We start from the raw sequence: 12,779 nt of genomic DNA on the forward strand, positions 1-12,779 counted from the left end.
GTATCATTACATCCAATGAGGCAAAGGGCCGATTACCCGAACAATTTTAATTGTATAAATCTTTTAAAAGTTCTCTAATACTTCTCGTATAATCTAGGCTGGCTCTATAAAACGATGAAAAGTGTTATATTTTATCTTCATTCCTGTATGTTTCTGTATTTACTAAGATTTAATTGCTGTATAGTGACAATAGTGGCAGCAAAAAAAATATTACGAAGACTTATTTACATTTTCTCTCCAAATATAAGCTTTAAAAAATTTTAAACCAATAAACAGTACTAAAAAATATATTTTTGTTTGAATATTCTACTATATTTTATTTTGTTTTTACCATATTTTACTTGATTATTGTATGTTAAAAAATATGCTTAACTATAACGAATACCATTAATATAAGTAAAGTGATTTAATAGAACGTGGTGGTAATGTAACATACGGATATATCGGGCGATACTTGACAATTTCCAACCCTATAGAATCTTAAATCAAACTGAAATTAATATTCGCAATTAATACATGAAACGGATCTCAATCTTCCTCTGTATGAGTAAAATGGAATAAAATAGAAATGAATAAAAAGCTGAGTCATCAAGAAGAACGACCAAGAAGAAGATTGGGTAGTGAAATCCATAACTATAAGCCAAATATCAATAAGATAAAACAAATGTCTGTACCAGTTGTATAATGAAATAATTTTACAAAATTTAATAAGTGGACTGTAGTGAAGCCTATATCTATAAACCAAATATCAAAAACCTGTACCAGTTGTATAAATATAATTATTATACAAAATTTGATAAGTGAAGTGTCAAGTGATGATGATGATGATAATGAATAATTTTACAAAATTGAATGCAAGTTATTACAGTGTGGCTGCGGTGCCGGATCGCATTCCAATCAGACAAAAGAAAGTACGGGCCGGGCGGGATGATAGCGGCGGCGCGGCGCGGCGCGGCGGCGACGACCGGCTCGACCGGTTATGTTAAACCCAATAAAATCGTGGTCAGTTTTTGTGCCCCGAGTCCCGCACCTCTCGTCACGACTCACCAAGGGGTTCGATTCGCCAAAATTCCTCACTTGCAAATGTAAAAATAAAAATGTTTTTGCCTGAGGAACTTCGTAAACTTAATATTTTATAAATATAATTGATTTAAAAAGATGTTTTTTTTTAACATTCGTGTTTTTTACACACTAGATGTGCCCGCGGTTTCATCCGCGTTAAATTTCAATAAAAAATAATATTATATTATATATATTATCATTTATAGCCTATGTGTTATTCTGATGCATAAGCTATATTACTGGAAAGTTTCATTAAAATCCGTTCAGTAGTTTTTGCGTGAATTAGTAACAAACATCCATAATCATAAATTTTCTTAATCATATTGTTAGCACGAATAGTTTTATCTTACTAATATTATAAACGTGGAAGTTTGTGAGTGGGAATGTTTGAATATTTGTTGCTTTTACACAAAACTACTTAATTAATTTTAATGAAACTTTATAATAGTATGTCTTATATATCAGAATAAATACATAACTACATAGGATATAAATTTCATGTTGGTTAAACCGCGGGCATAAGTAGTGCCAAATAAAGGTAACCTCACATCAGAATAACACATAGACTATACATTACACGCGGTAAAACCGCTGCACTGCCAGTGCCAAATGAAGGTATTTTACCTCTCTAGACGTTTCGACTAGGTCGGACTAGCCGTGGTCACGCGCTGACTGACAAACAACTAGAATCAGTATAAACAAAGGTTAAATCAAAATTATTTTCAACTATAAAGTATTATATTGGGTTTCCTGACTTGTCTATACAAAAATAGAAATATTCTTTATTCAAATAAACTTATTAATATAAACATTTTTGAATAGCCATAGTTTTTTTATTCTACCACTCATTCAGACCGCAGACTGGTCACAAGAAGAATGAGCAAGAAATTTTCTTTACTATAATATGCATGTATTATACATATAAAACTTCCTCTGGAATCACTCTATCTATTGCTGAAGATTGCTTCGAAATTCGAAACAACGATTTTGTTCGAAAAGAAAGGGTGTTATAGATCTGAAAATCAAATATTAAAGCAATCTGCCATCTATATAGATAAATATACAAAGAACTAGCAGTAGAACTCCAATTTGCTGTGATCACGTCCAAAAAAAAAGAATATGTTGAAACACACCAATAACATAAGGGTAATTTAAGACGCGGACATTCAAGAAATTTTATATTTCCAAATACCTACTAAAAACGGAAGTTCCACGGGAATTGAAAACATTAGTGTCTATGGAAAGAAAATTGATAGTCATTGGGACCAGTGACACAATTGCTTGAATGTCTATGCCGGGTTGACCTCCACGCGGAAGCCATGGACATCATTGACTTTAATTATAGGTAGGGGCATTTTACATGATGGGTTAAGCTAAATAATCTGACATTATGCTGATTTTATCATCCTCCACTGGTACCTCACATCATATAGATATTATTAACGCAGGCAAAATGTGTAAATAATATTTTTTATAAAAAGTCATAAATAATTAAAACCAAACATAAAAATATAATGTCCAAAATAAATACCATTCCATTATAGTCATTAAAAATTATAAACCATTCCAAAATTTGGTTCTTATAATATACTAGCTGTGCCCGCGGCTTCATCCGCGTGAGATTTATAGCCTATATGTTATTCTTATGTGTAATCTATATTACTGTAAAGTTTCATCAAAATCCGTTCAGAAGTTTTGTTTTCCATGAAACAGTAACAAACATCCATACTCACAAACTTTCGCGTTTATAGGTAACTATCTACTCGCCCCGGCTTCCCACGGATGTATATGTATTATATATATATATATAAACCTTCCTCTAGAATCACTCTATCCATTAAAAAAACCGCTTCAAAATCCGTTGCGTAGTTTTAAACATTTAAACATACATAGGGACGTCGTATATATGTATATAGATATATTAGTTTTAGATATCTGTTTTGATTCCTAGTAATAATGAGACATTAGAAAACAAATTTGATGACATTGTATTGTTTAATTACAAACTCTTTATATATTTACCGAGCTACGTCTCTACGTAAGCTAGGTGAGACCTAATTAAGCCGCCAAGCAGCTTGCTTTGTAAGATGTGTATCGCTTGATAAGATAGTGGAAATTACAGGACATAATATCTATGCAAATGTACTATCGAATTGCAACGCGTGACCGGTAACACTGGCGTCATATGATAACGTGATGTCGTAGTGGTGTTCACTTACCATCTGGTGTGGTGTTTAGAACATAACATTAGACTATATTTTTAATTATTGTATATACCTAATTACTTAGACAACATATCAATCGAACAAAGTCCATCTAAATATGTAGATATATCAGTTAAAAATCCAGTGATAAAATAAGTACCTAGTAAATTTGCACGATGCATATTGTAGCTACTACTGTTGTGGTGAAATAAAATTTCACATGTAGGTATTGCTGCTGTGTTTCAGATCGATATTGATTATATGTACTTATAATACATACGATAACAAATTGTTATGATAAGTTATAGAACAAAAATTTTGTATGTATTTATGTAATAACAGACTAACAAGTAGATATACTTACGGCGCCATCTATTGTTGAATAGCTGTAAATGTTGTCTTATTAAGGGTGTTTAACACGATATATTGCTTGACATTATAATGCCCATTATTCAGCGATGGCACAAATTGAATAGAATCATAAATTATACGAGTAATAACATAAATTTTTGTTGTACTCCACTTTGTACTTAATACAAGTTCCGTTTAAGATTAATAAAGATTTTATATTAATATAACTAGAATCTTTATAATAAGAAAAGGGGCTTCTTATTGTGAAACTAACTACAACGGATCATATAATGGAGACAAATATATTTTTATTTCATCAGTTTTATTAACATAAGATTCAATTTCCTTTGGTTCAATCATTACTTAAACAAAGTAATTAGCTACAGACAAAACACATTGCCGTTAAACAAAATGTGGGTCCAACATGTTGCATATAGTTTTAAAATTAATTGGGACAAATGTAATTGAGATTAAATTTAGGACATTTTGCGAAAATTATGTACCTAAACCCCGTACTCTGTAATAAACATTTGTCTACGATTATATGATCTGTTGCGTTTCGTGTTTAATCTGTGTAACTTAAACTGCTCTATATTGTCACTGGTCTATGTAAAGTCAAAAAATGTCTATTTGACGTGATTTGCCGATAAAATTATTTTAAAGAAATATTTTTACAAACATGGGTGGTTCACAAAGTACTCGAAAAATAAGTGTTGACAACGAAAATGCCATACAAGTGTCCCAAGAAGCCTTAGACCGAATACAGGCTCAATTGAGTGCTAGGGTAAATTATCATGCTGCATTACATAATTTATATCAATGTCAAGTTTTGTTACTTCAAAATAATGTGATGTATTAAATATTTGTAAATTATTTTCATGTATTTATAAAATTCATCCATTTGTATGTTTATAATATCCGCAAGTTGAATGATGTGTTATATTCTCATTAAAATATTAAATGTTTTAGTTGAACATTTGATGACAGATTATTTATGGTCATAATATAGTATCAAATAAAGTCTTAGAAGATCAACTAACAATTTATATATCCATACAATTTCAATATCTATAAAATGTTATAATATTAAATACATATATATCCTGTGATGTTATTTCCATTCCTACCTGTCATTTCTTTTTTATATTGTACCTCAATATTAGGATATATTTATTATTTTAGGACATACATATTAGATAGATTAATTCTTTATTCCTTAATTACAGACACATATTAGTATGTATGTATTAATAATGTTATTTTGCTTTTTATTAAAACATGAGCTTCTTCCCATAACTTTGTCTACTTGGTTGAGATAAAAAACAAAATATGTATACAATTTTTTATTCTATATGCCAAAATTAAACTGTTGGGACCAGTTATAATATAAAAATAATAAGGAAACTCATTATCACATTTACAATATTAGAAATGATTGTATTAAAAGCTATAGAATCTGAATTAATTTTTACAGCAAGCAGAGCAGCCACAGTCTGCGCCTCCACCACAATACGCGCCACCTCCATATTACGACTCTCAGAAGCGGCAAAATGAGAATGCCGCCGAGGAGGCGTACTGGAATCGCCGTATAGACAACTTGAAGAGGGCACATGAAAAAATAACTACAGGCATGATTATCGAGTACCAAAAGACATTGAAAGAAGCCAATGATTTATTTGAACTGGCACAGCAAGACAAAATCACTAGTAAATTACCACCTTGTCAGGATGAAAAAGCAAAGGTAAACTATGGTTTTAGACTATTATAATAATATATTGAGGGGGGGGAGGGATTGTTGGTAATGTGTACTAATAACCCCATTGCTAGCATGTTATGTCAGGTTGTACCTCCATGTACCCCCTTAGAAACCATGGTGATAAATTTGTGGTAAAATTGGAATTAACTGTCCCGACCTCATTTTATCATCATCCACTGGTGCACTGCATAAATAAATTGCAATTTCTTTTCATTGCATTATAGTTATAATTCCGGAATTTGCTAGAAAATATTTATTTTATGACACAATTTATGTGCTATATATTCATACAGTTACTATTGTGATATATACTACATTAGTCTTCCACAAATAATTTTTATTGGAGAGCATTATGGCCTTGTTTTTAACCACATAACTGTAAAAGGTTACAAGTTTAAATCTGGCCAACATAAAAATCTTTGGTTTGTTTCTTATATCTGATAGACTCAGCGGTGACTGATAAGTGATGAAAACAGGTATAATGTCTTTGTTTTCATCACTCATTAAATTTATTACGAGGCATGGCTTTAGGGATTGACCTTGCCACATTGTATTTCATATACACAGCGAAATGTGGGCATGGCGAGTGTAACTTTCACCACACAGTTATTTGACAATACCTTTGACTAACCCTTTCTGTGATAATAATAATAACCTGAACAATTCACACAGCGTCATCTAGTACCAAGCTGAGCAGAGCTTGTTATGGGTACTAGACTACAGATATAAATACATAAATTTTTTAAATACATACTATACATAGAAAACACACAGACCGATACAAACAATCATATATAAATATTTGCATAGTGCGAGGAATCAAAGCCGCAACTATTTTGTGTGCTAAACTGCTACACCACAGAGGCCGTCGAATAAAATGATGTATTTATTGATATCAAAACTAAGTGAGCTTAGTTTAGGAATTAACTTAGGAAGATTAAATATGTAACATCCATTTCTATTCCAGGTACTGGATTGCTACAGTGCAAATGCGAATAAGTCGCTGTTGTGCTCAGTATTAGTGAATCAATTTAATGACTGTGTTTGCAAGAGCAGAGTGGCGGCAGTGTCTGCAACATCTTGAACATAACACCAACTGTGTAAATAATAGCTGAAGGGATACTGCGTATATTTTATCAATAACTTCAGGGAATATTGCAATATTTCCACCTGGAAGTAGATTTAATAATATTATTCTGTACTAATAAACTGTTAATTTGATATTGAGTTGTTTTGAATTGAATTTTTTTCATAATTACATTATTGTGTTGTTAGTGGCTTATATCATTTTCTGATGGGTTGATAAAAAGTTTATTTACATAGTTTCCAAATAGTCAAGTTTCAAGAAATTATTTACACTAAATACAAAAATATTTTGAGTAATATATTCTTCATTATGAAAATTATTGTAATTTTTAATCATATATTTTTACCAGTTGTGCCTTTTCTTATTAATGTAATACCACATCTTTAATTCATATAAAATTAATAAAGTAAATAAATGTTAAATAAAAATAAATTAAATGTTGTAATGTATTCTAATATGGCGTAATGATGTGTAATTTGCCTTCTACAGTTTAACACTAATTTGAGCGTATTCACTGAGCACATTCAATTGTATCAAGATAATTGGTTGGTTGCTAATTAAGTTTACATCGTTATCCATAAACAGATAAGAACATAGATTTTGTTTTTTCGGACTATAATGCTGTTGGCCACAGCTGGCCTTTACAGCTTTACCGGACGATAGGAGGAGACTGCTGATGGCATTCCAAACCTGCGGAAAGACTTATGGAGTGGCTGAAGGCTAACTCCCGCCTGACGGATACGACTTTAGTCTGAGGGCGCCGCTAAAGATTCGAACCTCGGCTCGAGCCGGAAATAATTATTCTGCTTCCCTCTCCGATGGTCCACAACAGTATTATCTAACTAGATATTATATGTTGATTAGACAAAACGTAAAATGTTCTTACAAATGCATAATTTTGTATGGTAAAGACAAACTGCGCCGACTCATAAATAATAAAGAGAAAGCAAGGCAATGGCTAGTAGTAATCGGGATCAACAGGTAGACTATGGTGGCCTTTGGAAATGATGGTGGTTAATTAATACAGTACGGGGAAAAGGGGAATATTAGTAAAATGAATGATCCAGCATACAGCTAGCAATGATGGTACATTGCTAGCTGTATGCTGGATGGATGGTAAGGTTGACCTCCATGCGGTTCAATCTGGAAACCGACGTGATAAATTCTTGATGATATTTTTACGATGACCTGACCTCATCTTATTCTCCATCGGTGCCTTGCCAGCGAAAACCGTTAACACAGGGGGGTGTGCCATTTATAATCTATTAAAAATCATACATTATGATGATCAGGACATTAGGCCAATTCGCCACATATAGCCTCGCCTACGTATAGCATTGATATCGTACAACATTCATTTACTAAGACTGTAAACACTAACGCAGTTTCTATAGCAACCACGTCCCTCTGAATCAACAAAGAACTGTGCATAGCAAGCAGCGAGTCCTAAATTAAAATGCAGTGATTACTCATATGTATCATTGTTTTTAATTTAAGATTTCGACTTGCATTTTACTATCGTGAGGAAAATGGCCGTCTATGAGAAATCGCATGAAGAGACCAAAAGGAGAGTGCCGTTATACCCTGGATTTCCGGAGTTGGCGCGGTCAGATGTTAGCGTACATCCTACATATTCCAAATTGGCTCTGGCATAGTAAGTATCCCTATAAGTTCCCTCATCAAAATATTTATGAAATGTTGGTTGAAAAATTGAACTCTATATTGCCTAACAGCGAATATAGGCTTGTGCATTAGAAAATCACTAATACAGTATACAGTCAATATCAGTCAGTGATTTTCTAATGCACGAGCATAGAGAAACAAGCATGTCTGACAGAGAGGTAAACTCCAAGCAGTTCCTGGGACTTGTGATCCAGGTGTAAGTTTAACGGGCACCTTGACGATGTAGGTACGTCATCTTTCTCTCCCTGCCCAGCCAAATTGGATAGGAGCGTGCAGCTACGCGTTAAAATATACTTACTATAACTCTAGACAATCCAACATCTTCATTTATATTTATACATAAATAGAACGAAGATGCAACTGTGGTGTAATTCTAATGCCACGCAATTTTGGTTGTAACAATGAAATAATATTACACAAATACAGAACCCTGACATCCCATCCGTAATAGGGTAAGGGTTAAGGATGGAGAGCATCAGGGTATCATGGACGCCACGATGTAGACGTTTTTTGCTTCGTGTTAATAGGTGACATTCGGACCATCGGTTGTATGCGTTTACAGTTAAATAAATTATATTGTGTTTCAGTCGAGTGGTCTGCCGACACCGTTATCACTGGGCGAGTGTAGCACAGCGCAAGCAATTCATGAAGGAGTTACATAGTTTTGAGAGGCTGCAGCCAAACGCCCTAGATGGAGTACGTGTGCACAGGGAATTCTCTCAAGGAATCCTCTCTCACAAAATACCCCCACGACGGTACATACAAAAACTAACGCCAGACCCGCTAAACTCACACCAGAGGATGCGAGTTGAAGAAATAATTAGCGGGAGAGTTAATTTCCGTCAGAAATAAAGACCAAAGAATAAGAGATTAATAAGATGTTGCCATATTAAAAATTCTGACTTCAAATTGGTTATATATTATTTTTCAATTAAAATATAGAAACAAATCTGCTAGTCTTGATGAACCAATCGCAAGATATAGATAGGAGGTAATTAAAAAATATGAAAAATGTACTAAAGAAGTAGTTTAATTATTTATATATATGGAACAGAAGTTGCATACAGTTGTTTTTTACGAATTGCTAGCTATTTTACCTGTGTCAGCTGCTTTTTGAGGCCAGATAGATTTTAACAGATTCAAAGCCATCTTCATATCCAATTTCAATAAGATCATTTAATAGTTAGTCATAAAAGGGATACACTTTTCATTTTTACTATTATTACTATAATGACCCTCAATCGACATAAATAACCAATACTGGATGTAAATTTTATAATGATTAATAAGTAACATATGACACAAAGATAGCTAGACAAGATAGAGTTATTTTACTAATACAATTTGTGCATCTATCATTTTAGAGGGTGAGTTCAAATAAAATTAAAGTTATATTTCAATTATTTACTCAACAGAACCTTCAACAGACTGCTTTTTCTTTATCTTTTTACTTTTCTCTACATTACTCTGCAAGTAGTGAGCTTCCTTCTTTGCCTGTGATATCTCAGCCCGAAGTCTTTGTTTATATGCTGCCCTTTCATAAGCTAACCGTTCACTTAAATGGACCCACTTAAACCTGGGAATATATTTAATATTCCAAATCATATCGTAGTAACGTGATTTCTTTCGACTACCAATTTTTGTGTTATTTAATTGGGCGGCAACCTGTTTCGCTATTTTTTTCTTCTCAAATTCCACCCAACCTTCAGTAAATTGATTAGGAACCCGTTTTCTTCTTTCGCCAATTTCTACAACGAAAATAATACTCATATAACAAAATAAAAACTTAATAACAAAAACATAACCTTAAATACTCACTGCCACTAGGTTGCAGAAAAACCCTTCCAACATCTCCGAACTGACTAAATATTTCACGAATTTTGGCCACATTCATGTATGGAGGAATTGTAGACAAAAAAACTATGCCGCGTTTCTTAATTTTCTTCTTAGTGGCGATATTAGAATGATTATTTTCTTGCGTGCTGCAATCGGACCCATTAGTAGGAACCCTTTCATCGTCGGCCGAAGTCATGATTATAGATTCAGGCATAAGTAAATCTCTGTACCACTTTTGATTTTTTTCATGCCACAAATCTGAAAATTCTGAATGGTAAATTTAAGGAAAATTTAAAAGAATGTACTAAAGAAAATCGAGACGATATGACGACTTGTTACTTACACTGTGGTTGACAGTGACAGTGACATCCAAACCAAAAATAAATTTCTGATCTGTCTGTGATTGTCAACATCAATCACCAGTGTCACAATCACCTATTTAAAAAAATAAATTTGATGTCATTGCATCCATGTTTTATATTTGTGTGTCTATACTAAAATAAATACTTATTGAAAATAATAAAATAAACAAATAAAGCATCATGGGTTGTGATGGTGGAACTATACCTCGTCGCGATGAACTTGTTCGCATGAAAAAGAAGCCAGAACAGGTACATAATACTGGAACATGTAATGCTTTTAATATGCCCATAACATTCTACAAAAATAATGGTGTTTTACAGAAAGACAAGGATGCGGAGCGTTCGTTCAAGTGGCGTAACTGCGCGTTATCACAACAACGGCTTCAAGAACCAGTGGTGGCGTGTGGACTTGGTCGTCTTTACAGCAAAAGTTCTATTTTAGAGGCATTGCTCGACAAAGAAACTAAACCAGAATCTATAAGCCATATAAAAAATCTCAAGGTAAATTTACCTATTTATATTTATATATTTTATGTACTATGTAAGACATAACATCATCGTAAATATTTCATAACAGTAATAATAATATTTATTTACTAATCAACTCTTTATGTTTCATAAAACTCTACTTTTGTCAAATAATTTGCATCATATTGTATCAGAAAGTGTTGCTTAAGTACTATATCAAGTATATAAAGTTGGAGAATTATTAAAACCTCACAGGACTGATACAGTTGTCCTGTGGATGATCATTACAAGATGCTGAAAAACCATCACTGAATCATTCATTCACACATTACAAACATGCACAATATTACACAAAAACTGCTCTTAAATTTTAATTAAATCTTAATGTTTAATTAATCACAGAGAAATAAAAGGCACATTCTATTATTAATTTATAAATAATGTTAATTCACACTATTAGTAAAATTAGTTGTTAATTTTTTATTATTTTCTAATTAATTAATTATGGACAAATAAATATAGGCACACTATCAATTTATAAATAATGTTAATTTTATTTATTACAGGACATAAAGGATTTAAAACTCAATAAAAACCCAGCATATGTGGAGACTGAGCATACCGAAGGTGCTGTAGGTGATGGTAGTGCACCTTACATCTGCCCCATCAGTGGGCTGGAGATGACCGGAAAGTTCCGCTTTATTTTACTCTGGAGTTGTGGCTGTGTGCTCGCTGAGAGAGCCTTAAAGGAGGTCAAGCAGAATCTCTGTCATATGGTAAGTTGTTGTCAAATGTTTGTGATAAATATTTTTACACATATTGTGATATTTATATATAAAAAAAATTAGAAATTTTTTTGAAACTTACTGTGTAAGCTATGGAAGAGTGCAAAACTCATGGGACAAGCATTTTTAGGTTTAAAAGGAGGCTTCGACAGCTTCGTAAAAATTGTCTTAACTAAATAAAAAATTTTGTAGTTTATTATATAATATATGAATCAATTTTATACAACATTCTTAAAGAGCAAATGAATCTTTCATATTATAATGTTTGACAATGAAGTTATCTTTTATTTACAACTAACAAAGCCACCTGTTGACTATAGAAAGGGACTCCATACAATATGAGATACAGTAACATGTGGTAGAAGATTGTTTGCCATTCCACGTTATATAAAAAGAAGTTAAAGTTTCAGTTAAGCTAAGATAACATGCTACCTTCATGAGGATGTATAATATTATGTTTGTCCTTCAGTTTAAGAATATGTTTTAGATATTTAACACTAAAAAACTTGTACTATATTTGTATGTTCAAAGTGACTTATATTATTTTGTTAATAGGATGCTTCTAAGCTATAATTTTAGTAACGATTACAATATTTTTTGTTAACAGTGCCAGGAACCCTTCTCAGATAACGATGTTATCGTAATAAATGGCAATGAAGAAGACATTGAGCTGTTAAAAACAAAGATGGCGGTGCGTGTTGCCAGCAGGAAGAGCAGTAAAAAGTTGAAAGCAGAAAAATCTAAGGAAATTGAAATTAAAACCGAACCTGTAACAGATGAACCTTGCACTTCTGGATCTCAACAACCAAATGGAAACATTGTCAAGGAAGAATCTGTGCCTGGCTCAAGCCAAGCAGTAAAGAAGGAAATTGATACAATACCTTTGTCTCTACCAAAGTTCAACCCCAATAAGCAACCCAGAGGTCACTTTGGATCATCAAAGCGCGCTCACCCGACAGAACTTGTACAGGACCCATCATATAAGAAAACTAAGAAGGATTACAGTGTCGCCAAAGACCCACAAACCAGTGAAGTCTATAAATCTCTGTTCACTTCGCATAAAAGTGACAAAGATCAAGAGAGAGCCCATTGGGTTACATATAACCCTTTTTATAATTAATAAAAATGAAATATAATTAGTACAAGTTGTATTATAATAAATAAAATTTAAGACATTGTACTTAT

The 12,779-nt window shown here is 32.7% G+C and overlaps 4 protein-coding genes across 4 annotated transcripts; 3 read left to right on the forward strand and 1 right to left on the reverse strand.

Moving 5' to 3' along the window:
- The first annotated feature begins 4,203 nt into the window (after positions 1–4,203).
- LOC131851863 (uncharacterized) lies at positions 4,204–6,622 on the forward strand. Its single transcript, XM_059202425.1, has 3 exons — positions 4,204–4,401; positions 5,092–5,358; positions 6,341–6,622. Exons 1-3 carry the CDS (start codon positions 4,297–4,299, stop codon positions 6,455–6,457), a joined length of 489 nt encoding a protein of 162 aa, XP_059058408.1. The 5' UTR covers positions 4,204–4,296; the 3' UTR covers positions 6,458–6,622.
- A 1,238-nt stretch (positions 6,623–7,860) lies between these two features.
- Positions 7,861–9,050, forward strand: LOC131851869 (uncharacterized). The gene is made up of 2 exons (XM_059202432.1): positions 7,861–8,114; positions 8,731–9,050. Exons 1-2 carry the CDS (start codon positions 7,990–7,992, stop codon positions 8,993–8,995), a joined length of 390 nt encoding a protein of 129 aa, XP_059058415.1. The 5' UTR covers positions 7,861–7,989; the 3' UTR covers positions 8,996–9,050.
- A 413-nt stretch (positions 9,051–9,463) lies between these two features.
- Positions 9,464–10,328, reverse strand: LOC131851843 (uncharacterized). The gene is made up of 2 exons (XM_059202407.1): positions 9,962–10,328; positions 9,464–9,891 (listed from the first exon to the last, which is right to left on the reverse strand). Exons 1-2 carry the CDS (start codon positions 10,191–10,193, stop codon positions 9,548–9,550), a joined length of 576 nt encoding a protein of 191 aa, XP_059058390.1. The 5' UTR covers positions 10,194–10,328; the 3' UTR covers positions 9,464–9,547.
- Positions 10,329–10,449: 121 nt separating this feature from the next.
- On the forward strand, positions 10,450–12,766 carry LOC131851797 (replication termination factor 2). The gene is made up of 4 exons (XM_059202349.1): positions 10,450–10,590; positions 10,663–10,842; positions 11,376–11,585; positions 12,202–12,766. The coding sequence occupies exons 1-4, from the start codon at positions 10,522–10,524 to the stop codon at positions 12,712–12,714; spliced, it is 972 nt and encodes a 323-aa protein (XP_059058332.1). The 5' UTR covers positions 10,450–10,521; the 3' UTR covers positions 12,715–12,766.
- The last annotated feature ends 13 nt before the right edge of the window (positions 12,767–12,779 follow it).

This window comes from Achroia grisella, unplaced genomic scaffold, assembly GCF_030625045.1.
Source record: "Achroia grisella isolate CSIRO2021 unplaced genomic scaffold, CSIRO_AGI_Agris_v1 utg808, whole genome shotgun sequence".
Taxonomy (NCBI): Eukaryota; Metazoa; Arthropoda; class Insecta; order Lepidoptera; family Pyralidae; genus Achroia; species Achroia grisella.

What these genes read in the sequence shown, in the direction of transcription:
- LOC131851863 (XM_059202425.1), top strand. Translation starts at nt 4,297, where the DNA reads ATGGGTGGTTCACAAAGTACTCGAAAAATAAGTGTTGACAACGAAAAT. An exon ending in AGGCTCAATTGAGTGCTAGG is followed by an intron (nt 4,402 to 5,091) that starts GTAAATTATCAT and finishes TAATTTTTACAG; the next exon opens with CAAGCAGAGCAGCCACAGTC. An exon ending in GTCAGGATGAAAAAGCAAAG is followed by an intron (nt 5,359 to 6,340) that starts GTAAACTATGGT and finishes TTTCTATTCCAG; the next exon opens with GTACTGGATTGCTACAGTGC.
- LOC131851843 (XM_059202407.1), bottom strand. Translation starts at nt 10,193, where the DNA reads ATGCCTGAATCTATAATCATGACTTCGGCCGACGATGAAAGGGTTCCT. An exon ending in TTTTCTGCAACCTAGTGGCA is followed by an intron (nt 9,892 to 9,961) that starts GTGAGTATTTAA and finishes TTTTCGTTGTAG; the next exon opens with AAATTGGCGAAAGAAGAAAA.
- LOC131851869 (XM_059202432.1), top strand. Translation starts at nt 7,990, where the DNA reads ATGGCCGTCTATGAGAAATCGCATGAAGAGACCAAAAGGAGAGTGCCG. An exon ending in TCCAAATTGGCTCTGGCATA is followed by an intron (nt 8,115 to 8,730) that starts GTAAGTATCCCT and finishes ATTGTGTTTCAG; the next exon opens with TCGAGTGGTCTGCCGACACC.
- LOC131851797 (XM_059202349.1), top strand. Translation starts at nt 10,522, where the DNA reads ATGGGTTGTGATGGTGGAACTATACCTCGTCGCGATGAACTTGTTCGC. An exon ending in TGAAAAAGAAGCCAGAACAG is followed by an intron (nt 10,591 to 10,662) that starts GTACATAATACT and finishes GGTGTTTTACAG; the next exon opens with AAAGACAAGGATGCGGAGCG. An exon ending in GCCATATAAAAAATCTCAAG is followed by an intron (nt 10,843 to 11,375) that starts GTAAATTTACCT and finishes TATTTATTACAG; the next exon opens with GACATAAAGGATTTAAAACT.